At 32.0% G+C, this 26,915-nt stretch overlaps 3 protein-coding genes and 1 pseudogene across 3 annotated transcripts; 2 read left to right on the top strand and 2 right to left on the bottom strand.

Annotated features, from left to right (window-relative positions):
- Positions 1-4,407: 4,407 nt before the first annotated feature.
- On the top strand, positions 4,408-5,710 carry LOC107899349 (universal stress protein PHOS32). The gene is made up of 4 exons (XM_016825036.2): positions 4,408-4,909; positions 5,009-5,118; positions 5,195-5,316; positions 5,415-5,710. The coding sequence occupies exons 1-4, from the start codon at positions 4,735-4,737 to the stop codon at positions 5,506-5,508; spliced, it is 501 nt and encodes a 166-aa protein (XP_016680525.1). The 5' UTR covers positions 4,408-4,734; the 3' UTR covers positions 5,509-5,710.
- A 177-nt stretch (positions 5,711-5,887) lies between these two features.
- Positions 5,888-7,952, bottom strand: LOC107898190 (glutathione S-transferase U8-like; annotated as a pseudogene).
- A 1,592-nt stretch (positions 7,953-9,544) lies between these two features.
- Positions 9,545-12,695, top strand: LOC107899348 (rop guanine nucleotide exchange factor 7). The gene is made up of 7 exons (XM_016825035.2): positions 9,545-10,454; positions 10,537-10,653; positions 10,750-10,904; positions 11,018-11,092; positions 11,175-11,465; positions 11,540-11,896; positions 11,987-12,695. The coding sequence occupies exons 1-7, from the start codon at positions 9,863-9,865 to the stop codon at positions 12,488-12,490; spliced, it is 2,091 nt and encodes a 696-aa protein (XP_016680524.1). The 5' UTR covers positions 9,545-9,862; the 3' UTR covers positions 12,491-12,695.
- A 624-nt stretch (positions 12,696-13,319) lies between these two features.
- Positions 13,320-15,566, bottom strand: LOC107899350 (uncharacterized). Its single transcript, XM_016825037.2, has 6 exons — positions 15,210-15,566; positions 14,673-14,763; positions 14,234-14,400; positions 14,087-14,144; positions 13,952-14,000; positions 13,320-13,593 (listed from the first exon to the last, which is right to left on the bottom strand). Exons 1-5 carry the CDS (start codon positions 15,330-15,332, stop codon positions 13,984-13,986), a joined length of 456 nt encoding a protein of 151 aa, XP_016680526.1. The 5' UTR covers positions 15,333-15,566; the 3' UTR covers positions 13,320-13,593; positions 13,952-13,983.
- Between the last annotated feature and the right edge of the window lie 11,349 nt (positions 15,567-26,915).

Here is a 26,915-nt window from a genome sequence, read left to right as displayed (position 1 = left end):
AACTTTCGCATGTTCACCAGTTCCCTCTGCTTCAAAATACTGTTCTAATTTGGACCACCACCACCTAAAATTCTCACCATCAAAGTGTGGACAGTCTACTCTAAAAGAAGAATGCTCAGCCTCCACCATAGCTCCCCGTAAGGACATACTCGAGTGACCGAGATCTGGCGTTGGGGATACCACTAAGTGTTCTTTCGCTGGGAAACCAGGTGGAGACCCCAAAACACCCTTCCCTTTACCAATCACCAAGCCCGCGACTGCAGCTAGTGGACTCTGACCAAAATACTATTCAAATAAAGAGTGGAGCTCAGAACGAAGTTTCGAACGTACCTCTGACTTGATTCCTTCTTGGAAGTCCTTCAAACACGCATCGATCCTTGCATCCAACGGAGAGAACTCCACTTGCATGTGAGAAAGCTCACCTTGTATCAAACCAAACTCCTTTTGCATTCTGGTGGTTACTACTTCGCCGATCATGAAGATCGGCAGCTCTGATACCTTGTTGTGTCTTAGATCAGAAAGAAAGAGAGAAACAAAAAATAGAGAAGAGAATGAGAGAATTGAGAGAGGAAGGATACTGAGAAAACAATTTCCAATTTCATAACCTTTATTAGGAATGGTTACAGGTATATATTGGAAATCCCATAACAGGAACCCAATAATTAATGGGTCAAAACACATCTTTTAACTAATTGAAACATACCGTATAGTTAACTAAACAAGTGTAAAACGCAACGTTTAAAACTGAAGCATTAACAACCACAACTAAAATATAAAAGAAAAATGATCGTTAACTATGCCATGACACACTGTGACCTTAAAATCGAGATATACAAATTTTTATAGTATTTCCTTTTTTTTTTTTTGGTGCTACAAGTCTACGAATAAGACTACTTCATTCTATTTTGTTTTGCTATAATGAAAATATATCTGGTGTTCCATAATTAATACAAGATTTGAAACCCAAAGTTTAATCAAAGTTGTAAATTTTAACAGCAATATATCTAGGAAGTTTATGTTTATGAATATGTTTTTTTTGTAATAATAAAAAAAGTTGATTAGTCAAAGTCATTGACATATATTGGTAGGTCCCCAAAATCCTTCACATGACATGCTTGGAGAGAATTAATGCAATTTGAGGATAGGAAGCAAAATAATGAGCCGCAGTTCATTTCAATCCTAGCATGACTATGGACCCCAAATACTGCAAGTCAAATTAGATAGAGTTCATAATTTTAACCTTAATCATGGTGTGGTCAATCTCAACAAACGCCATTAACAAAACATTGATGAGACCAAATAATAGAAAAAATAAAAGATGATGTGTTTCACTTAAAAATCGGGTCCTTTAGGTGCAGTGATTGACCTAATTGGGGTGGTCTGATTTTCACATGGGGATCTTCCATTATCAATTATATTTGGCCTTCTTTCCCTTTATATTTATGGCAACCCACTTGATCTTATCACTCATTTTCCTTTTGGTAGCTCACACATGCGCATGTGGGAAGGGGAAAAAAACAGAGAACATGGCGATCAACAATTTCACCGGCCAAAGCACCATGAATTATTGTTCTGTTTTAGTCCGATATTTTGTTCAAATTTGTATGGTAGTAATTTGATTATTTATTTCTGTCCTTAAATCGTTTACGTTATTTTTTATTTGGTGATTATTCGGATGTGTATTTACGTTGTAGTTGTAAGACTTTCAAAAGAAAAAAAATGGAAGATGGATGTATTTGTTGCATATCTTGTAGTATGAATGTGGGTGCATGTCAATTGGAGCCTTTTATTCAAGGTCTAAAGTTTGTTGAGGACACATTTGTAAAAGATTAAAGACATAGAAGAAATCCAATAGAGTAAATCCAGAAAAGAGTTGATTTTTAAAAAGAGGTATGTTGTTGAGCAGTGAGCACTTGGGATTCGGGTGGGCAGAGTTTGTGGAAAAATGTTAACCATCAAACAAAAACAAAAGGGTTGTTGAACGAAAAGGAAAAGGGGCGGTTTAAGCGCAATGACAGGCGCGTGGTGTAGGAGACCAGCTGTAAAAACTATAACCCTGGACATGTTTGGTTGTTACTGATAATCAATCATTCAACATTACAGCTAAAAAAAAGAGAGAGAATGTGGAGAGAAACATGTCACCTTGATTAGCGGGCAAGAACGGGGTTTCGTGTTTAATGCTCTCCCTTTTTTTTATGGTGGGAAGTGTGGCATTGTCCATATTCACCTCTTTGGGGGGAGGGATTGGTTTCTTAGGTCAAAACTTTGACCATTTGTCTCCCGCCATTATGCACTTTGTCTAACCCAATAAACAACACCCCAGATTTGCTTATTAAGTGGAAAACAGAAGCAGAATCCAGCTGCTTATTTGTTAATTAGAAAGCTAAGGCTTTTTAAAAATCTAATGTACATTTAAAATGTTGCAAAATTGGTTACCAAACCTTAGTACAATCATTGGAAATTAGTAGATTATGCTCTCTCTCTCTCTCTCTCTTCCACTTCTACTGCAGGTGTTGATGATGACAAATCCATTACTCTTACTTACCCACCCTTAATTACTACTTATATTGGAGGCTTTGTTGTTTTTAAATTTTACTCATTTAGATTTTTATCAACCAATTTGATATCAATAATTAGGATTTAATTTAAGGAACAACATTTTCGTTTTATAATTCATTTTCATTACATTACTATTTTAATAAAAATTACTATTTCAAACTATAATTATTTTTTGTGTCGAAACATCAAACCCTCTATTTTACTAAAATTGTGATTTAACCCTAAACAATTAACACGTTAAAAAATACTTTCTTATTTTAAAATTTTGATCCAATATCGAGGCAGCATTTTTAATTAAAATATGTCATCTTATACTAAGATAGCTTTACCGACATGTCACGTCGACCATTTTTGAAGTGAAATATTAATGATGTTAATGATTGAATTATTGTTTTTAAAATAAAATTATTACATACACAGATTTAGTTTGAAAAAGAAAAAGAGAACAACTAGATTTATAAAATGTATGTCACTTTAACCACATGAATACTGAAAAAAAAAAGAATAAAAGAAAAAAGAGAGCTTAAACCCAAAACAGCCACCTTTCTCACGTCCAATGAAGGGAGAAAATTGATAAAAATATGCAAGTCCAAGATGATCTGTTTAGACCCAAAATGGTATTTGGAAGGCCAGTTTCGGATCGTGGGCTGAACTTGCTTATCACACCAACATCTGCTTAGTAGGCCTAATATTTGGCAATATGCCTCAGTTAAGTAGGCCTCCAAAACAAATATGAGTCGGCGTTGGATGGGGTCACCGTCAGTCATATCTTCTGTGCTTGCTTGGTTTGGCGGCCCACTGTAGCTTAAAACCAACTTGCATCTCCTTATCGTACTTGCAATTTGACAATTTTCTATCCCTTTCTTTTACCTTATCGTCTTCCACGAATTCTTGATTTAAATGATCCTCATCGTTAAATATCAGTATTAAGAAAAACAGAAAAGAAAAAGATTTTGCATCATTTTCTAAGGTATGTAATACATAAGCTCACACATAGACATAGGGCATTGACAATGACAACTAGCTTTGACAAGGGAAGGTTCCAAGCAGCTTCCTACCCTTCCAAAACTTAATCTTCGAAGTTATCCAGTGCTGCTTGTTGGCAATAATGGGAAAGGGGCCAAATTTTGTACATTTGTACCACAATATTCTTTTACTTACAACAACAATTCTACCATCCCCTTTGTCGTCGGCTTGCCCTAATCCAACCAGATTACTTTGAACAAAAGGATTCCAACTGCGGCTCTTTTTCCTTCATAATCGATACCCACTTGCAATTTCTTTAACCAATGGCCTCAATTGCAGTGTTGAAACATTATTGGTATTACTCAACAAAGTTGACAATTAATACAGCTAGAGAAAAAGCCAGAGGACAGATAAAAAGAAGGGAATATTTCTATTCATTATTTTCTTAAATCACATGGAAACCTAGGGGAAAGGATGGATCATGATGTCCCACTCTCTCTCTCTCTCTCTCTTGTTAAAATATGCCATAAGTTCCTGTATTTTTTAAAATTTAACAATAGTGTCTTTATACTTTTTCAAATTTTAAAATTTAGGTCCGACTGTTAATATTGTTAAATTTATTGTTTTGACATTCTTGAAATAAAAACAGTACTCAATTACTAACCAAGTAATTGAAAAATGACTTTATAATTAGCTTGAATTACAAAAAAAATTGTAATAAAACTAACAGGACCCTGAATTTTAAAATTTAAAAAATGTAAGAACTAAATAAGTTTAATGAAATAGAAACTTAGAGACTAAATTCTCAATTTTCGAAACTTACAGGGACTTGTGATTGATTTTAATTAATTTCTTTTTTAGAATGAATGATGTCCCATCACTCATAGGGGTGGGTTGGCGTGCAAATATTCAACATTTATTATCCAAATTCCAAAGAAAGAATAAATATCAATCTTCACGCGACCATCGGATGGACGTCACTCAATCAATCACACGGCTTCTAGAACGCGTGTACGTTTCAGATTGATTGAACGGCTTTACTTATTTGTTTTTTGCTGCCACACATATATATAAACCCATGGGCCTGCCGTATGCTTACTCTTGAAACCGTCCTTCAGCTTTAGCATTAGACAAGTTGTTTTACTTTTAGCTTTTATCTTGAAGGCTGGGACACGAAACTTGTTGATTCCACTTTGCAAAGAAGCGAAAATGCCAGGAGCTAGAAGCATAGGGGTGGCTATGGATTTCTCCGCTAGCAGCAAGAACGCTCTTAAATGGGCTATAGACAACTTGGCTGACAAAGGGGATGCCCTTTACATCATCCACATCAACAACAACTCTCTTGATGAGTCTCGCAATGCTCTCTGGGCAAAATCCGGTTCTCGTAAGTTTTTCTTCACACCAAAAGCTTAAAAGATCTGATTTTTCTTCCGTTTGCTCATCGGATCTAATCTTGGGTTTGTTTCTTTCTCCATTGTCGCAGCTCTTATACCTTTGACAGAGTTTAGAGTTCCGGAGATTATGAAGAAGTATGATGTTGAAACTGATATTGAAGTTCTTGACATGCTCGACACTGCTTCTAGACAAAAAGAGGTGATCCTTTTTTTTTTGACCCTGTAAAAGGTCATCGATATAGGCTTATTTGGAACTGATATTCATCTTATTACAGATAAACGTTGTTTCAAAAATCTACTGGGGAGGAGATGCCAGAGAAAAAATTCTTGATGCCATTGAAGATCTAAAGCTTGATTCTTTGGTTATGGGAAGCCGTGGGCTTGGAACTGTTCGAAGGTACTAAAAGTACAATGTCATAGAAAAGAGAGTCAATTTCCTTTTGTTTTGATTTGGGTGGGTTTTGAATTTGGATGAAAAACTTTTTTTTTTTGCAGGATTATATTGGGGAGTGTGAGCAACTATGTTGTGACGCATGCTACTTGCCCTGTTACCATCGTCAAGGAACAATCAAGCTCCAGCAAGCACTGAGTAGTTTACATAATATTTTCTAGTTTGATTTCCCAAACAATAATTTGATGGACGAGTGTATGTTGCTTGATCATGTTTTACCAAGTAGCTTACGCAGTTTTACGTTTGTTTACTGAATCTTAAAGATATATGGTACTTTGTGAGTTAATGCACTGTTATGGGGACGATTATAATAATGATAATAATATTGCTTTGTCGAAAATCATAGCCTTTCATGATGCGCCATCACTGTTATGAACTCGTTTTCAAAAACCGTGGCACTTTGTTTATTGTTTTCCATCCATTTTCACATGGGGTTGATGATAGAAAGATCTAGATATTTATCAACTATTTTGTACGCCTGGGATAGGAGCCATTTGGTTGGTTGTTTATTGTTTATTTAGTATTGAAGGACACATGGGTTGTTTATTGAGGGTGCTGCAACACGAGCTTTGAAGATGGATAATACCTTGTCTTTGGGGGAGCAGGCATTCCTGAACGATGCCGCAATGGCTCCAATTGAACAAGAGGGGGAATTTATGAGCTGACAGCAACTCGCGCCCTGTAGCTTCTTGAACGATGCTAAGCCAGAAGCCAGTAAAGTTGGCAGCGATGTCAACGAGTCCAATTGTATGTCCCCCATATAATTTGTTTCCATTGAGCGCACTTTCAAGAGCTTTTAGGCATTCACAAGCTTCTTCCATCGCCTTTTCTCGCTCACTCTCTGGGCTCCACTCTGGTTTCCGTATAGCTGTCCAACACTACATTACACACACAAACTTAACACCGACACTACACTTTCATCAATTCGTTTTTGATTAAAAAACAGTGCTTAAATCTGAGCTGCCAAAACCCCTTTAGCTCCGATGGAGATTCGCCTCTAAACATGATTATTTCAGAAAAAAATATGATATAATTATTTTAAAAAATCCTATTTTAAATAATAATATAATTAACTTATAGTATATATTGTTTTTGAGGATTATATGATATTTCTATATTAAGTTATCTGTAAACATTGATTTTATATGACAAATTAATGTGCTAACAATATCAAATATTTATTTTATAATAAAAATATAACCAAAGTATCATATTATAACATAAGTTTACATTAAAAAAATAAAAACAATAAATTAATAAACCCAACCAAACATGTTTATTTGAATTTTTACTTGTAACAATTGCTTTTTAGGCCATATATGGACTTGAAAAAGGTGGATCGAAAAAATAAGTTTATACCTTGTCACCAATGAACTTAGCCCAGAATCGAGTCATAGCTTTCTCGTAAGAATCTTGTGGCAAAATTGGATTGTTTTTCCATGTTTCCTCTATGTATTCAAGTATAACAAGTGATTCTGCTATTGGTTTTTCATTATGGAGAAGAACAGGAACTTTCTTATGAACTGGATTGTATTTCAAAAGCAAAGGGCTCTTATTTTTATAGATATCCTCTTCTATATATTCGTATGGAACACCTTTCAATCGCAAAGCCAGCTCTACCCCCCGGCTAAAAGGGATTGCCCATGTTCCAAAAACCTTCACTTCTTCACCTTTTATTTTTTATTTTTTATTATTTTATTTCAACTCTTGTAGGGAATACTATGGTTTGAAGCTATTAGTCGAGGGAGGAGTTCATAGTTTTCTTGGGGAAGAAGAGAGGTTGGCTTTCATCATCATCTTTACTTAATCAGTGACGGTCTAAGGGAGACGGAAGTGGTTAAGATGTTTAAGTTAATTAGTGACATATATATAATGGACAGTCAGAAAGGAGACGAAGCAATGAGCATGGGAGAAAGCTCAGTTTTGTAGATTTTTAAGTTAATAATTAACATATATATAATGGACAGTCAGAAAGGAGACGAAGCAATGAGCATGGGAGAAAGCTCAGTTTTGTAATACTAAATTAACCAATTCCAGAGAGAAATCCAATAAGAAAAACACGATTCCATGAGGTAAAGATGATACATTATCCGGAAATAGCACAACATTAGATGCAAAGACACAAGTTGCCTTTGAGCTACTACGCACAAAATCACGAGGAAATAGGATTAATCGGTCCATCCATTGCCAGATAGCCAATTCTTTAGAAAGGCGATTAGTTTATGTGTAGGAGGCAGGTGTCGCTTAACAACGTTGCAGTCTACAAACTCTTCACAGCATTTGATCAACACAGGGCACTCATCTGCTGTCAAAAAATCTAGTCCTGAATCTTGTTGAATGTCAAGTAGTCCTATGGTGTCTCCCCCAAAGAATTTCTTTCCCTTGAGTACACTTTCAAGTGTTTTCAGACACATTCTTACTTCTTCCATGGCCTTGTCCCGGTGCCCAAAACAGCTTTCCACACTGGAGGCATGCACTACATTAAACACAAAGGAAACATTCAGAAACCAATACAGATGATCTCCTACGTTCAAAAACTTCATAGATAACGAGGTATAAGCTTTGCTGAAACCAGATTCCATAATCCATATCCACAACCTGGAGTTGTTTTGTAGGTTCTTTAATCATAAATGGGGCTTTTACTGAGAAAATGGGCTCATGGTTTGGACTTTTGTTAGCCTAACTATTTTTGGGTCAATCATAAACCCATCCTTCTCGTGACTAAATTTTTTATTCAATAATCAATCATCACTCAAAAAAAAAAAAAAAAAACCCCTCAAATCAACAAATCTATTTCATATTATTTTTAAGAGAAAACATAATTTTTGGGTCTTGAATTTTGTAATTATGTCTACTTATTCATTTTAGCATCTAAATTTAATAATTAGATTCGATTTGATCCTTAAGCTAAAAAAATATAAAAAAAATGATAATGTGACACTTTAAGATTGTGCCATATTATCGCTTAAAATTTTAAAAAAATTATATAAAATTTCAGGTGATGATGATGTGGTATAATTTTAGAGTGTTACATATAATGTTTAATAACCAAAATGGATCTAATTTTTTTTAAAAAAAAAGAGTACAATTATAAATACTAGAGTAGAATGTAGTTGCAAAATTTAAGGGCCAAAAAATAGAATATCCCTTGATTTTAAAAATAGTTTTAACTTGGGGCTACTTAAATACAGACATTGTTGGTTCAAACTTGAAAGCTGAAAAAGGAAAAAGAAAAGAAGGGGAGGACTTTGGATTCAAATTTCAAAACCTACCATTTCATTTAAATGTGGATGCTGCAAAAACCCAAAATAAATTTATAAAAATAAAGGGGTTTCCTCACACCCCTAACAGTTCCCTGTTTCCCCCTCTAACAAAGTTTAAATAAAATTGGAAGTGGAAATGGACCACCTCCAATTCCATTTTATATAATTATAATTATCCTCAAATATTCTTAATTAATGTTTAAAAAATAAATGAAAATGTACTATTATTGCATCACATCTTAATTACTCGTTTTCCAAATTAAAAGAAACATTGTTTTACCCTTCCCATAATTTTATTATAATCTAAACCTTCAAAAATACTAAATATTTAATATTAAAATTTTACATTATCTTTTTAAAAGTCCTAATCACTTATTTCGTCTATTCTACTTCTAAATCATTTATTCATTCTCAAAAATCATTCCGGTAAATTTTCAATCAATTACAACCAACCATAATTCAAAAGTAAGTCACGCAAAAAAAGAAGAAGAAAAGATTATGATCAAACCAATCTTAACTCCCAAAGGAAAATTAGATTTTAATGAAACTAAGCATTAAAATTTCTTTCCAATGGATTAAATGGTAAACCATTTTAAAAAATTAATAGGAATAAATTTATGAGTAAAACTGAAATGTGAATCATAAAAGCAAAATTGGCATTCAATTCGAATAAAAGTTGGTGAGGGTTGATATGTATATCATCCTGTTGAATTTCATTTACAATTCAAAGTAAGGAGGAAATGATAAAAGTTTGATTTGGGTTTGGAAAAGAAGATTAGACAATGTGGAGCGCTTAAGCAGCATAATTAAAAGTGAACAACAACTTTTCCTTTACACCGAGAACTGGTAAATTTTGAAACTAAAGGCATTGTGCATCTTATTAGGATCTTAAAAACAACATAAATTGAAAGGATAGACGTCATGGATTTGAATGGATAGATCCTCCCATCACCACCCTACTTTTAATTTTCAAACAAAGCCTAGACATTGTCAAGCCCTTTTCTTGTCTGCTTAAGAACATGACAACTTAGGAAAAATAACAAAAAGGAAAACTGGGGATTCTCTTCAAATAGTTATTACCAGCTTTACTCCATAATATAAGACCACAAAGCTTCACACTTTTTTCTTTCATACATTAAGAAAAAATTAAGGAAAAACCCATATCAAATTTCTGAGTTTTTTTTTTTTTTACTTCCATTCTGCCTCAAAGCAGGCATGGTTTTAGCCTTATGGATGGACCTTTCATCCACCGAGAGCAAATAGGCTCAACCCAACAACAAGATTACCAGTTCAAGCTTTGTTTGCCTGTACCAAAGCTAAAAGCTAGTAGCTTTTGGGTTCCAAAATCTGTTAAAAGCTTGTGCTACAGAGCTATAGAGCCAAATGTGTGTTGCTTAGAGAGATTAGATTATGGTGGTACAATAGTTAACAACTCTGCTGTTTGTGATTCACCTGGTGTTCTTGAAGAAAAGAGAGCTGACATGGAGGGTTTGGTTGAGAAGAAAGAAAGGATTGAAGAGAAGATTAAAAGCTTTGGTGAAAATGGGGTTCAAATGGGGACCTTTGCTGTGTTACTTGAAGACAAGGGTCGTGAAAGTAGCTCAAGTTCTGATCTTTTCACATCAGAAACAACAGTGCATGAGGAGGAACACAGTCACAGTAGTTCTGAGGAAGACTTATATTCACCACCTTCATTGGATTGGCATGGGCACGAAATTGCTGAAACAGAAGACAGCAGCATCTGTAGTAGTTTTAGTGAAGATAGAAAGAAACCCCCCATGGATGATAGGAAATTGGAGAAACAAGGTTCCACGGTTTCAGGTATTATGACTACTATAAGAAAATGTCTCTCATTTTCCTTGTTTGATCCATTTTATTGATGTATTTCGTAATGGGGTTGCAGAGATTGAGTTGATGAAGGAAAGATTTGCAAAATTGTTGCTTGGTGAAGATATGTCTGGGTGTGGAAATGGTGTTTGCACTGCCTTGGCTATTTCAAATGCCATCACCAATCTTTGTGGTATGTTGACTATTTTTCTTTAAACATAGTTTCTTTTATCTGTTTAATTTCTCCATGTGGCATTTGTTTCTCATTCACTTTGCCTTAACCACGCAGCCACCTTATTTGGGCAAATATGGAGGCTAGAACCAGTACCGCTTGAGAAGAAAGCAAAGTGGCGAAGAGAGATGGAATGGTTTCTTTCTGTTAGTGATCACATTGTTGAGTTGATACCGTCGTGGCAGACATTCCCAGATGGAAGCAAGCTTGAGGTGAAGCTTTGATTTAAAATGTGACATTAGGGCAGCTCTAAAATCTAGTGAACAATTTGTATCTAATGGTGGATTTGTAGTTTAAATTTCAATGGCCCTTGCTGTGATTTCAGGTCATGACGTGCAGGCCCCGGTCGGATCTTTATGTTAATCTCCCAGCTTTAAGAAAATTGGACAACATGCTTCTTGTAAGATCCACCGACTTTTATTGCAATATGGAAACATGGTTCTGTTGTAGAGTTCATTTTTAATGTAGAGTTGTTTTTGCAGGAGATATTAGATAGCTTTGTTGATACAGAGTTCTGGTATGTTGACCATGGGATTCTAGCTCAGGAGGCTGCTGGATCAACCCCATTTCGGAAAGCCCTTCAGCGTCAAGAGGAAAAATGGTGGCTTCCAGTGCCTCGAGTGCCCGCAGGAGGCCTCGATGAAAATTCAAGGAAGCAATTGCAGCATAGACGTGACTGTGCGAACCAGATCCTAAAAGCTGCCATGGCTATCAACAACATTACTCTTGCTGATATGGAAGTCCCTGAATCATATTTTGAGTCTCTTCCAAAGGTAAAAGAATTAGATGTACTGTGTACGTGTTCTAGGAAGCGCTGATTGTTAACTTCTGCTAGAATTTGTTTCAGAATGGCCGAGCAAGCTTAGGAGATCTCATTTATCGCTATGTTTCATCTGATCTGTTTACTCCTGAATGTCTTCTTGATTGCCTTGATTTGTCCTCCGAGCATCAAGCTATAGATATCGCCAACCGAGTGGAGGCCTCAATATATCTGTGGCGCAGAAAGACCAATACCAAACCTGTCAACAACACATCCCGCTCTAGTTCAAAGTCGTCATGGGACATGGTTAAGGATCTAATGGTTGATGCTGAAAAGAGAGAAATACTTGCAGATAGAGCTGAAAGCCTCCTGCTTTGCTTGAAGCAGCGGTACCCCGATCTTCCCCAGACCACTTTAGATATGAGCAAGATTCAGTACAACAAGGTTTGTGTCACAAATTCCACTTTCATATTTGTTCTTAAGAAGGCTTTCTAAATAGCCATGCTAATAATTGAGTGTTGTGGTGCTACTTAGGATATTGGGAAATCCATTTTGGAAAGCTACTCTAGAGTTTTAGAGAGCCTGGCATTTAACATTGTGGCTCGTATCGATGATCTGCTTTATGTTAATGATTTGACCAAGCATTCAGACCAATTCTCTTCGCCGACCAGAGTTGGTGTAATCAGTCGGAAGAGTCTTTCGATTCCTTACTCAGTGCCCTTCTCGAGCACCCCTTATAGAACTGCATTTACAACTCCAAACTTTTCACCAGCACATCTAGTTAGCCCCGTCAAGGGAGAAAGTTCACCATTATTCTCAAGCAACAAAATCCCACACCATGGGATGGGTGTGAAAAAGGTCTTGTTGACTGACTATCTTGGTATTGATTTAAGAGACAAGGAACACAGTAGTCCAAATGAAGGAATTGAATCAGGTTCAACTTCAAGTATAGCTAGAGAATCGAGGGTATCGTTTGAGGGTCTAAAAGAGGCTGTGAGCCTACCAAAGCCCGAGCCAGCCCCAAAGAATGAACCCTGATGTTGCACACCATGAACCATTTCCTTGAGACGACAATCTTTCACCTCTTTCTATAATTATTGTTCTTTTATAAAATTTGGTAGCAATAGGAAGATGTTTGAGAATGATGAACAGTAGTCACCCTGTTATTTGTTCTGTATCCTAAATGCAACCAACGCTGATGAATGTAATTCAACCAGTTGTCCCAATAGAAGAGTTTTTTATATATGATGTTATTACATTATTCTTTGTAGCTTTGTTGAGCAAGCCAATAGAAAATCGACAAACCTGGATTCTATAGGTATGATTCGTTTGACAATTGTTAACAAAGCTAAAACAACGTTTCAACTATCATGAAGACGACCATTGATAAATGTAACATCAAAATCCTAATCAACTTTCACACAAAAGGTTGTGTGGTTGCAGAATATTTGTCCTAACCCTTACAATCATCTATAACGACCAGTTAAAAGGCATTTGCGGTTTGCCCCCACCGACTGATAGATAGATAAAGACTGCTTTAATCTGTGGGCTGCAACGTTTGATTGGGGAACCTTAAACTGCTCAGATAAGTAAATAGGAAAGGACAGAATGAAAGATAATTGTGGGATATGATGGGCCACACACAATTGAAGGTTTGTTTAACTTTATATGCTGCGTGGCATCCTTAAGAGGCAAAATCTGAGTCATGAAGTGGGACAGTGATGCTTTCAAGTATCTCAAAAGACGAATGTAATTTTTTTGACAGTTTTAAAGGAAAAATATGTCCTGCCAGTTACTTTTTCCGTGGCTTGTTTAAGGAGAAAACTTGGGGGTTGTTCTAGGGGTGTACATATGCAAAAGAAGCTGATTAATGCAAGAACTAAAATCTTATTTGATTATGGCCGAGAAACCAGACATTCAAGCACAAGTTCTAATTCATCATAGTATATCAAGAAGTCACTTAAGTAGATATGCTTAACAGAATAAAAAGAAAGAAAAGAAAAAAAACAAGTCTCATCCTTCAAGTCGAAGAAGGGAGCCAAATAACTATAGTGCTGTCCGCAATGTCTGATTACTGTAGTCCAGTTCCATGTATATAGCTAGAAACAGATCGAACTGCTATCTGTATCTTCCTTATGTACCTGTTAAGGAAGAATATACAAGTGTATCAGAAAAACAATGAAAATACAATACAGTTACTCGCCAACCATTTGTATCTAAAGAAAAAATGAAGAGAGACATGCGCATTAAGAATTCACTTATACACCTTCAAATTACTTTACTTAAAGGTTAAACAATACAGTTAAATATCAGTTTAGTAGTAATGGTGGTTAGACCAATCAGGGTTAACACTCTTAACTACAGGTTGTTGAAGAATTGGTTCAGGTTTTAAAGGTCTTACCTATTAAGTGATGATTAATAGAGAAATGGGTTTAATGCAGTACCAACAAGAAGACCATATATAAGCATATTGATTGGCTATTCCAGAGAATATCTAACCTTGATATGCACGTAGATTGGCAAGTGAACTCTCAATAATAGACAGATCCTGCAGAAAAAGAAGGAAGAAAAACAAAAAACAAAGATATAAACCTATGCTTCTCATAATATAAAGACCCCATTAGACAACCATACCTTGCCACCAGTTTCCTCTTGATGCATACCCCGATTCATCTTCTTCACTATCATCGTTCTAGAAAGTTATGAAAAACATGTTAGTAGATTCCTAAATCAAAATTTGAATGCAGAAGGAATACTCCAGAGGTCTTTTGAGGTACTCACCAAGCCAGAGTCCTGGTCACTGTGGGATCGAATGTATATGTCTTGGCCACCATAGTAGATCGAGGAACTTAGATGACATGGTTCTACTATTTGCTCCTGATAGGTGGAACCCACTCTTCCATTTTCTGCACTTCGAACTTCACCTGCATGCCCTTTAGAATGATTACCTGACAAGTTTGGATTGATTATTTAGAGAGTTTTCAAACACAAAAAAGTGCAGTGCATCAAGTCATTGAACGACATAAAAGAAGTGTATTCAAAACACGAGCAAAGAGTATAATCTAATTTCTACCACTCTCTCTTAAGTTACCAAATAGTGTTAAATCAAATACCAGAGTTATAAAGACTCTTGCAAGACAACAACTTGAGCAAATTCTTGTCCATAAATATAAGAATGATGTTAATAAAATCTTGAAAAGGCTACAAATGATGTACAAACCGTTGGTTGTAGGCTTTGCATTCTGGGGCACATTCAGGGAATCCTGTGGTAAAGCCACCGTACCAGGACGAAAATACCTTCCTCCTGACACCTAAACCATCACCAACATGGTGTAATTAACAAAAACTAAAACTTCAACGATCGAAACAAAAAGTAAAAGCAGAAACAGAAAATTGGGCTGAAAAGTGATCTTGCATATGAGATAACACTGGCAAAGAACTATACAAAATACGTTAAAAACAACAAAACAAGACCAATACTAAGAAACAATGTCAAGTCTTTGTTTCCTTGAGCATCAATAACGTTTAGAGAAGATTAAAAAAATTTTCCACTCGTTAAAAAAAAAAAGAACAAAAATCTTTAAAACAAAAATATTTTATTCAGCATCAAATAACCCAATTGAAAGAAGAAAGGATTCAACCTTTGAAGCTTTATATGACCAGAAACTCCATTAACAAAAGAATTGAAGTCCAAAGAAATGAAAGAGAATTCAAACCCCAAAAAGATATAAATTTTGAATACGATAAAAGAAAATACCTTAGATTGAGGAGATAATAGAGCCCTTAAAACCTCATTAGAAGATGAAGGTGGCTCTCTAGAGCCAAAGAGTTGAGTAGTTATGGAAGGAGAAGATGACCCCGTTCCTTTCCCTGCTTCCATTTCACTTACCAAACTAGACTTCTCTTTTCCTTCTTTCTTTTTTTTTTTCTCTTAACAAATCTTGTGAGTTACAATAATCTTGGTTCAGCATACAACAAAGCAAGAGGCTTTTATATAGAGATGTAAGTTTGAAAGTAAACAGCTCAAGCGAAAGAAACGGAAACGGAAATACAATAGAAGTAGGAAAATAATAAATGAGAAGGAAACAGTAAAGGTTAACATATGCATAACCCCTTTTACTTTTTCCAAAATTTTGAATTTAGTCTATATACCTTTTATTTTCAAGAATTTAATCTCTCTACTTTTTAAATGGAAAAAATAATCACATGTAATTAAAATTTAACAAAAAAAAGTTAACAGTTGAAATCTAAAAAGTAAAAAAAAAAAACTAAATTCATGAAAGTAAAAGTATAAGGACTAAAATCCAAATTTCTGAGTAGTGCAAGGATTGATGATATATTTTAACCATAACTGGACAAAGACACGTGTTGAATTTGAACTTTGAAACCGTCGTTATCTAAATAGATTTTTTCTATAATATATAAAAAAGCAATTTTCTAATGTAATCTTAATCGTCAATTTAAATATTTTTGAAGATTTGTGATATCTATAAATAAGAATTTTAATCTTATTAAAATATTTATTTAAATAAATTTACTTGATAAATAGTAATTATAATTCTATTAAATTTTTTATTAAATTAAAGGTTAATATTTTGTACATTGGTAGTTTTTTTGTTTAATTCCACAATCAATTTTAAAACATTAATATTTATCTTTTTTCAATATTTATATTTTAATATTTTACTATATACTTGTCAAGGGCGAATCATATTTTTTTTAAAGAGGTCGAAATTAAATTGTAATTTTTACGATAATAAAAATGTAATTTCACCATTTTAATAGCCTATATCTTTATAATTTTTAAAAGATTTGTTAGAGTTGTGTGGTCCAAATTCCTGTTAAAGAAATAATACAGTGGAAAAACTAGGGAATCTGTATAGAACTACAATTCATCTATTTGACTTTGATTAGAATAAAGTCTTTCAAAACCTTTAAATAGATGTAGTCGGAACTTTTCTTATCTCATTCGATTTTCAACATTAGTGAATTTTCTTTTCTTCCGCCTGTAGTTTTCTCGAAAGGGTTTCTATGTACAATCTATGTGTTTTATTTTTCTTTCTTATTACTTTGCAATCTTTCTATATTGCTATTATCGACATTCAACTTTTACGAGATTAAATCAATTCATTTTTATAGGGGCCAAAGTGTAATTTTACCTTTACTAATATAAATCTAAATAGAAAAGTTTCTATTTTAGGGGGTTGGGGCCCTTGTCAACCCCTTAATTACGCCCCTAACACTTGTCAACTCTATGATTCTACTTGGCAGTATGTTAAATAATTTCCTGAAAATTAATTTATATAATAAATAAAAAGTTAAATTTTATATTGAATTGTTTAAATTATTGTGTTTTCCTTAAAAAAACAAAACACAAAAAATTACTTTAGTTTTAAACAGAAAATTTTAATTATTTTTAAAATAAGTGAGTTTATATTTCCTATACAAAATTTTATAAATAATATATATAATCTAATCTAATCTAAAGTATTTAAGTTAAGTACATATTATTTACGAACTATTATAATCAATTTATTTACTATTAAGAACAAGAAAAAAATAAAAAAAAATAAATTGTGAAGAGTTTAATTTACTCTATATAAATTCTTTATAGTTTCGTACAAATGCTTTAATGTTTTAATTATATTTGAATTTTTATTATTAAAATTTTATAATTAGTTAATATATTTTAATTATGTTCAACCATTCAATCAGGGCAGATCTAGGGGATTGGTAATGATAAAATTTTCTATTCAAGCTCTTTATAATTTATAAACTTTTAAATTAGTAATGATAAAATTGTACTTTGGCCCCTCAAGATGATAAAAATTTATTTTAATTTTCTAAAAATTATAAAGATATAAACTATTAAAATGATGAATTTACATTTTTACTGTTATAAAAATATATAATTTAACTCTAACCATATATAAAAACTATTTAAATTAATTAAAAACACATGATTTAAAATAAACTAAAACATTAAAAATGTGAAATCACGTGCAATGCATGTGATATTGAAATCTAGCATATATAAAAATATGTGTTTTAATTGGGTGTGATTTTCGTGGAGGGAATTGGGGTCTGTTTATTTCATTAACAATGATTTCCGGAAAATAATTTTTGGACAATGACTTACTTTTCTGGAAAAAATAAATATTTTTAGGTGTTTGGATGAATCTGTATAAAATATTTTCTACAGTTTGACAGATTTCTTAAAAATATTTCATAAAAGTTGATTTTAATGAAACAAATATACATTTGAGATTTTCTTATATTTTCATTGTTTAATTGAGTTTATTTTATATCTATAAATTTATAATTTACATTGTCTTTGCATATATTAAAAATATTTTGTTAAATTCAGGTTCATTACAACACCATTTTTTAGTTATATGACTACCAAGTGAGTATTTTTTTTATTTAAAAATGTAATATCAAAAAAATGACAAAAGAATTTTAAGAATGTCAACAATTGGACTTGATTTTCAAATCTGAAAAGTAGAGAGATTAAATTCTTGAAAATAAAAGTAAAAAAACTAAATTGTAAATTTGTGAAGGGTACATAGATTTATGACATATTTTAACCTTTATACTACAAAATATTTATTTTAATATATTTATAATTGTAATAAATATTTATTGTTAAAATATTAATATTGAATATTTTCAATAATATGTAAAGAATATTATTTAAAATTATTATTTTTAAAATGGGTAAACTATCAAAATAGTCATTTTTGTTTGCCTCATGTTACATTTTAGTCACTTTCATTATTGTGTTATAATATTTTAGTCATTGAGCCGTTAATTGCCATCAACGGTGTAACGGTAAGCTGACATGGCACATTAAATCACCATTTCAAACGAAAATTTTAGGTTAAATTCTACAATTGGTCCTTATATTTTTTCATTTTGAGCAATTTAATTTTTTTCTTTTATGTTCTTTTAACTTTCTTTTATTTATTTATTTTCCATTCTCTTTTACTTCTCTCTCTATTTTCCTCCATTCTTCATTTTAGTTTTTCTATATTTTTCATTTGTTAAAACTAGTCCACAAGCTTGCCTCACTCAAAAAAATTAAATTGTTCAAAAAAATAAAAGTACAGGGACTACTTTTAACAAATGGAAAACATATGAAAACTACGTTAAAAGAAATGGAGAAGGGATGAAAACAGAGAGAGAAGTAGAAGAGAATGAAAAAAAAAGAAAAAAAAAGGAAAGTTAAAAAAACATAAAAGAAAATAATTAAATTGCTCAAAATGAAAAAAATATAGGGACCAATTGTATAAATTAACCTAAAATTTTTGTTTGAAATGATGATTTAACGTGTCACATCAGCTTACCGTTACACCATTAACGACAATTAACAGCTCAATGACTAATATGTTACAACACGATAACGTAAATGACTAAAACGTAATATTTCAAACATAAGTGACTAAAATGTTTGGATATGTTCATTTAATTAGTAGTTAAAATTTTCTAAAAATGTTTGGATCTCCTTATTATTTTCTAAAAAAGATAACCAATTAAAAGTTAAAATGTGGCAAAAAAGTATTATTTTTATATATATTGTTTTATTTTTCTTTCTTTAGAATCAAATTGATGGTTGTTCAAGTCACTAGTTTTGAGTTTGATTATTTCTTCCGGTTCAATCAAATAAATTATTAAAAAATCATAAAAATAAAAAAAATATTTGCAAAGTAGATAAAATCAGTTCAATTATTATTTTTATCTTGGTTCAATCTGATTGTATCAATTTGCTAATCAATTGATTCAATCTCTATCTCTAAACCGATCCAATCGGTTGTGCCGATATGGTTTTGAAAACATATGTTTTGGTTGATGAAATAACTTTTTCAATCTCGTTAGGTCGAGCAAGCAAATGATGAAGTTTGAAAACAAATTAATTGCTAGCACTCAACCTTAGGAGGACAAATGATAAGTTTGAAAACAAATTAATTACTAGCACTCAACCTTCGGACGACAAATTTCAAGCATTGCAAGTCTTGTCGTACATTATAAAAGAAGAACAAAGAAAAAACAAGAAAAAAATAATAAAGAGAGAAATAATATAATAGAAAAAAATGAATTAAAGTATTTTTTAATTTTATATGACGTGATAGATTATTATTGACTAAAATTTCTTTTAATAGATAAAATATTTTTTGTATAAAATGGGTAACAGAAGAACAGTTTTAGGTATCACTTGTGATAAAAAATGTTTAGGTACTAAAATGGGAAAAAAATGTATAGTTTAGGTAACTATTAATGGGTTAAGCCTTTTTAAAAAGATAGATTTAACTATTTGACTAACGAAGACTCCAAATTAGGGAAAAAAAAGTAATTTAGGTACTATTTGTGATAAAAATAAAGTTTAGGTACAAGAAAAAAAATATAGTTTAGGTACCAATTTGTAAGTTAAGCCTTATATTAAAAACTAATTATGTTTAAATATTTGTATAAATTGAATGAAAAAAATGAAAAAAAAAATAACTTTAAAGTGTTGGAATTAAAAGATATAATAACCTATTTGGTCCTCTAACTTTACAAAAAAGTCATTTTAGTTTTCTATTTAATTTTGTCTTTTTTTAAACTTACGTTTTTTTATCAAATCACCTCAAAATGGATGAAAAATTAAATTTTTTTAAACTTTCTTGATGTGACATACAAAGGATTTTCTATGTGGATGACATGTCAATATTTAATTAATTTTTTAAAATTAAAATTAAAATAAAAAATAAAAATAAAAATTATTTTTAAAAATAAAAATCATTAAAATTATTTCAAAAGTAAAAAAAATTAAAAAATATTTTTTAATATTTTTAAAAATTTAAAAAATAATTAGATACTGAAATGTTATCCACATGATAATCTCCATATATGTCATGTTAGCAAAATTAATAAATGTTAAATTTTCTATCTATTTAACAAAAAATATGAATTTAAATGTTAAAAGAGACGAAAAATTAAATGAAGAGTTAAAATGAATTTTTTTTTTAATGATGAAGGGTTGAAAAAGAAGTTAAGCGAAATTAAAAAGAAAAAAAAATTTTAGGTGTGGACGAACCGACTTTTACCTTAAAATGGTATATTTCGTTTGTTTTCTCATCCTACATATTTCTGGGACGTGGAATGAAAGAGACTTTAAGCGGGCTCAAGATTCAAGTTCCAACCATTTACTGCCACGCGTAGATAATAATAATTATTTTCACATAATTAAAACAACCAAATAAATGTTTTAAATTTTATTTCAATATCTTAAGATATTACATTAATTTTTTAATATTTAATTGATAAAAATATATATTTAAGGAGGAGGGATCCAGTTACAATAAAATAAAATTAAAATGATTTTACGTTATTTTGTATTTTTTATACGACTAATATTTTAACAATTCGAAACTATATTTTTAACTAGTTGTTTTATGTAAAAAATTTCAACGGTTAAATATATATTAATATAAATAATATTTTAAAGCGATATAACAAAATATCATATTGATTAAAACACTTACATGTATGATAAATACAAATATCTTAATAAATTTAATGATTAAATTATTAAAATATTAATCGTATAAAAATTATAAAACATTATAAAATCAATTTAATATTATATCGATCTAAATAGATTTTTTCTATATTTAAAATTTATTATATTCGAAGTTGAATTTTTTATCTTAATAAATTTGATTTAAGATTATATTATCATTTATCAAATAATCTAATTATACTTATATTTTACTTTAAGTAATATACCAAACGAGAAGGGATTGAATGAAACTATGATTTCATGTCATCCCTATCTCTTTCCGATAAGAAAATGAAAAATTAGATTTTTTCTCTTGATTTTTAGCTTTTTCATCCTGAAAAAAAATTCAAATCCAATTAAAAATGCTAAAAATCAAGAGGAAAAATCTGATTTGTCATCATCCTATCAGAAAGAGATAGGGATGATACGAAATCATAGTTTCATACAATCCTTTCTTTATACCAAACATATTTGTACAAAAAAAATACCAAACATATTTTATAACTTAATTCAACCTTTAATGTTTTCAATTTATCAAACTGTTTGCTTCTTATATTTTGTTTTGCTCAGCGGCGGTATCAGCCTTCGGGCTGGCTATTACTAGCCTTTTTCCTCTCCAATGAACCCTTTTTTTTTCTTTCTTATTCTCATTCACTACACACCTCTTATTTCTTTTCAGTTTGGAGACCTGTAACACCCTTAACCCGTTTTCGTCGTTGGATTAGGGTTACGAATTTTTATCGTTCAATCGTAAAACATTTAACATCATAACATTTAAATAAATTAAACATATTATAAACCATTCAAACATATACATTTTGTCCCTAAACTAAGCCTTCGAGGCCCTAAAAAATAGCTTAGAAGCAATTCAGGACTAAATCAAAACAAAATAGAAGTTTTAAGAAAAAGAAGCAAAAATGTAAAAATAGTGGTCACACGGCAGTGTAACAATCGAACTAGGGACACACGGCCATGTCCTAGCCTGTGTCCTCATCCGCGTAACTCACTGAGTAGGGTCACACGACCATGTCACAGCCTGTGTGCCAAGCCATGTAATTCTCTAAGTTGCCACACATGCCTATGTGCTAGGCCGTGCAACTCATTGACTTAAAACATTAAAATTTTACAAATGACACACGACTGTGTTGCTAGGCTGTGTGTGTCACATAGCTGTGTGACAGCCCGTGTCCCAGGCCACGTGAACCCAAAAACTTACCTAAAATCAAGCTATTTCAAGTCCAATTCATACCCAGCCATTCAAACCATTTGGGCACACATTTAAAGGATTCAAACACACATAAACATGCCATTCCAAATATCCTAAATCATCTAACCAATATGCCATTCAAAGGCACCACAATTGTATAAAAAAATTACTTACCAAAAGTAAGTTAATATTGCATATTCCCAAGCATAAAACCTAGTTCAATTAACTACCATACATGCCATTTGCAAGCCATCAAACATACCAAAAGAACCTTATTTACAAGCACTTAAAAGTGACCAATATGACATATCTTGGTAAGGCATTAAAGTGCACCAAACCAACATAACCTCAAAAGCTTAAACATACCAAAACATACATTACAAAAATGCTATACATGCCATTATTAATCTTAGCCAAAATACACAAAATCTATCGAAATAATTGCTGGATAGTGTAGTAGGTCTCCGAAGAACTTCCAACCGATCAAGCTTTCGATAATCTATAAAACAAAGAAAAGTAACTAGGTAAGCAACGGGTGCTTAGTAAGCTAGTATAAACTTAAATATAACTTACCATTTCATTAATACAATTCATAGATTAAGCATAAAACATTACCAATGTCATAAACTTAGTATAAGCCTATACAACATCATCAAACTCACAAGTTAGTACACTTGTTCATGATACAAATGAATTCAACCATAAGATAAGTAGATTTCCATATGTAAATACATCATTTAGCTCATAAATTCTTTCATAAGATCATGATTCATTCCATTTGCATACTTACTTCTTTCATTTCCTTTTCTTACCCGTTGAATCATCTAGAATTACATCGGATACTCGGGAAAGCTCACACATAGTGCACCTTTACATATAATCGTAATCTTTCCTTTACATTAATGCTTACACGAGCTGTGGGTTAGAATGTAAGCTACACGATGCTGCTCACACGAGCTGTAGAGAATCCGCAACAAATGAAAGACCTCAGTCATCGGTAGGACATTCAAGACCAGCATCTAAAACATGAAATCCTTAATGGCATGTCATTTGTATCCTAAGAATTCTTAAGGTTCAAACGAGACTCGTTATCCGTCAATTCATCACAGCATGGATACATTTATATATATATATATATATAGATTCATTTATATTAAAACAACATAGTAAACATTCAATTTAGCTAACATTAAAACGATCACAGTTCATAGAAACTTACCTTGATAACTAGGGCGTAGAAGTAGAATCAAACACTAATCCGAAGCTTTAGTTTTTCCTTGATTTAAGTCTGTTTGTGGTTTATCTTGATCTAAATAGAAAATTTCATTCAATTAAGACTTCTAGAATTCAATTTAATCAATAATTCATATATATACAAAATTACAAAATTTCCCCTAATACTTTGACTTTTCACAATTTACTCATTAAGCTCATAACTTGAATATAACTCATTTTAGCCTAAATCCAACTTAACCAATGTTACAAGGGACCTTGAAACAATCCATTATTACCAAAATTTCACAACAAAACCCATGGATTTATACTTTTAACAATATAATTCCTATTTCCCAAATTCATAAAAAAAACACTTAATAAAACAAGTTTATTTTACAGTAAAGATTAATAATTTATCAACTAACATCAAAACACATCCAAAAACATCTATGGAAAGCCCCTGAAATTTTAACAGTTTTGTAAATTAACCCCGGACTAGCTAAATTAAGCTAAAACAAACTCAAAAACATAAAAATCATTAAAAACGAGGATTGAATACATACCGTGCAAGTAAGAACAATGCTTAGCCGAACCCTAGCTATTCTTCCATGGATGAATCGGTTATGGAAAAACAAATATGAAGAAGAAGAAGATCTTATCCCATTTGATTTTAATTTTATTTACTATTTTACCATTTTACCCTTATTACTAATCAAAATTTTCAATAAAAACTTGTCAATAACTATCCACTAGCTCATAAATGGTATAATTACTATCTTAGTCTATTAGTTTAAAATTTCATAACCATTTGGTCCCTTTCACTAATAGAACTCAACTTTTTCACCTTTTATGATTTAGTCATTTTTACCTAATTAACCATTTAAACATCAAAATTTCTCAACGAAATTTTAATATAATCTTAATATAATCCCGTAGACATTAAACAAATAATAAAATAATAATCTACTCGTTGAAATTGTGGTCCCAAAACCACTGTTTCTGACATCACTAAAAACGGGCTGTTATAAGATCTATTTTGTGGGTATATTTGTTATCTTCACAAGTTGTGATGGACAGATGATAGTGCCTGTCATTCGCTAAAACTCCACCAGCCACTAGTAGTTTTTCTTGAAAAGTGGGTGGCTCTTTATCAACTTCTTAATCTGTTTCTGTTTTGAGAGTATCTCAAAATAATAAATGATTTTACGTGTCGATTTGGACCCGTGTTGTCTTAAGTTTTATATACTTTTGTTTGATTTTCCATTGTTTAATAAGTTTTTAGTTTTAGAATTTTTATCTACTATTGTAACACATTTTTTAGTCTTGCTTATGCATGTAATCTTAGTTTTACAAGTGATTTTAGGGATGATTTTGTTGTTATCCTCTCTAGTTTGGTGAATGCTCGATTCTTTTATCAATTTTTGCTCGTTGTTTTGGACCATCCGGGGATGATTTCCTTATCGTATTAAGTGCTTGCAATCACTCCAAATATGTCGTGCTTAAGTTGTGACCAAGCCAATTGTCAACGTGTCATAATGTTCTATAGATGTTGAGGCTAAAGCCTTTGTCATGTTGACGGAGCTTGTCCTTCACTATCTACGATGAGTGCTTTCTTTTCTCTCTTTCTCTGAATTGTATGGTTTCTTAATAGAAGTACAATTAAATATATATCTAAACTATTCATAACCTTGACCCATAAATTAGGTGTTAAGTATGGATCCTATTTCAGTCAAATTTAAGAAATAATCTTCCAATTAAACTCTATTTATTTGTTTTAATCAAATTCTGATTAGTCTAGATTATTTTTTTATTTGACCTATGAATTTAGCCTATAAATAGGCCCTTTTACAACTTTAGAAAATAAACCCATTAGAGATTAGAACTTATAACACTTTTAGAGAATTTTGTGTTTACATTTTAAGGGTTCTTTGTTTTCAGGTTTTCGGGGTTTAGTTTTTATCTCCATCTTTTGTACTCTTCGTTCTTTTGCCACTATAGTAAAATTATCTTTGCCCGTGGTTTTTTATCCTCTTTAGAGGGGTTTTTCCACATTAAATTTGTGTATTCAACTTCTTAATTTCTTCCACGATTTTTACTTGTTTGTTGTTTAATCGGGTCAATCCCCAACAAGTGATATTAGAGCTAGTTCAATTTTCGTAGATCATCCCGTTCAAAGATGACAACAATAAGGTTTGAAATTGAGAAGTTCAATGGTGTCACAAATTTTAATTTATGACAAGTTCGGATTATGACAATTTTAGTTCAAACCAGCCTGAAAAAGGTTGTTACTGGGAAAAAGCCTGAGAATCTAAATTAAACAGAATGAGAAGAGCTTGATGAAAAGGCTTTGTCTAGAATTCAATTGTGCCTCGCAAATATGGTATTGTAGGAGGTATTGATGGAGAAGTCCTCATTGGACTTTTGGAAAAGGTTAGGAACTTTTTATACGATTAAGTCTCTGACTAACCGTTTAGTGTTGAAACAATGTCTATTTACGTTTCGCATGAACGAAGGTGAGCTTCTTAGAGATCACATCAGTCAATTCATTACTCTTTTAAATGATTTAAAGAACGTTGAGATTCAGATTGATGATGAAGATCAGGCTATGCTATTATTATCCTTTTTACCTAATTCATACAAGTCTTTTAGGGAAACCCTGATTTCTGACAGAGACAAACTCTCGTTCGAAGATGTGAAGGGTCATTTATTGAGTAGAGATAAACTAAAAAATGAGTTTGGTTTGGATAGCAAGGCAGATAGGCAAGCTTCTATTTTGGTAGCATGAAAGAAGCGAGACAAAAGGTATCACTATTGTAAAAAGTTTGGTTACGTCATAGCAGATTGTTATAAACTGCGAAATAAAAGGGCTGCTGAAAGTAATGAGGAAGATGTAGCTGGTGCTAGTTTGGACGATGAAAGCGATAATGATTTCTTATTAATGTCAACGAGCAATAACTCCAAGCTTACGTCCAAGTAGATCCTAAATTCAGGATGTTCTTTCCACATGTGTCCCAATAGAGAATGGTTTTCCGCATACAGTTCGATTGAAGGTGGAGTTGTACGCATGGGAAACGATTCATCGATCCAGTAAGGTAATTGATATTGGTACTGTTAAAATTAAGATGCATGATGGGACGACTAGGACACTCTCAGATGTCAGGTATGTACTTGATTTATGAAAGAATCTCATCTCCTTGAGTATTTCAAACTTGAAAGGATGCAAAATCAACATCGAGTCGAGCGACATTAAAGTATCTCATGGAGCTCTCATTTTGTTAAAAGGTAAAATAACCGACAGTCTTTATATTTTGGAAGGTTCTACAGTGACCGGTGAAATCGAACGTCCCTCGTCCGTTATAGAGTCGAAGTCAACTCGTTTGGAGCGGAGGCAACTTGGTCATAGGAGGGAAAAATGTATGACCATTTCTTTGAAGAGAGGTTCTTTTTTGGATGCATGTTTTGAAAAGTTAGGGTACTATGTTCGTGAAAATCATACCTGAGTT

Source organism: Gossypium hirsutum, chromosome D04 (genome assembly GCF_007990345.1).
Source record: "Gossypium hirsutum isolate 1008001.06 chromosome D04, Gossypium_hirsutum_v2.1, whole genome shotgun sequence".
Lineage (NCBI taxonomy): Eukaryota > Viridiplantae > Streptophyta > Magnoliopsida > Malvales > Malvaceae > Gossypium > Gossypium hirsutum.
This window is presented reverse-complemented; position numbering and strand designations above follow the sequence as displayed.

Coding starts and splice junctions, on each gene's coding strand:
- LOC107899350 (XM_016825037.2), bottom strand. CDS start 15,332: ATGGAAGCAGGGAAAGGAACGGGGTCATCTTCTCCTTCCATAACTACT. Junction 14,764..15,209: donor TATTATCTCCTCAATCTAAG/GTATTTTCTTTT, acceptor GTGATGGTTTAG/GTGTCAGGAGGAAGGTATTT. Junction 14,401..14,672: donor TGCAAAGCCTACAACCAACG/GTTTGTACATCA, acceptor CAAACTTGTCAG/GTAATCATTCTAAAGGGCAT.
- LOC107899348 (XM_016825035.2), top strand. CDS start 9,863: ATGGATGGACCTTTCATCCACCGAGAGCAAATAGGCTCAACCCAACAA. Junction 10,905..11,017: donor CAGATGGAAGCAAGCTTGAG/GTGAAGCTTTGA, acceptor CTGTGATTTCAG/GTCATGACGTGCAGGCCCCG. Junction 11,466..11,539: donor ATTTTGAGTCTCTTCCAAAG/GTAAAAGAATTA, acceptor AATTTGTTTCAG/AATGGCCGAGCAAGCTTAGG.
- LOC107899349 (XM_016825036.2), top strand. CDS start 4,735: ATGCCAGGAGCTAGAAGCATAGGGGTGGCTATGGATTTCTCCGCTAGC. Junction 5,119..5,194: donor CTGCTTCTAGACAAAAAGAG/GTGATCCTTTTT, acceptor ATCTTATTACAG/ATAAACGTTGTTTCAAAAAT. Junction 5,317..5,414: donor GGGCTTGGAACTGTTCGAAG/GTACTAAAAGTA, acceptor TTTTTTTTGCAG/GATTATATTGGGGAGTGTGA.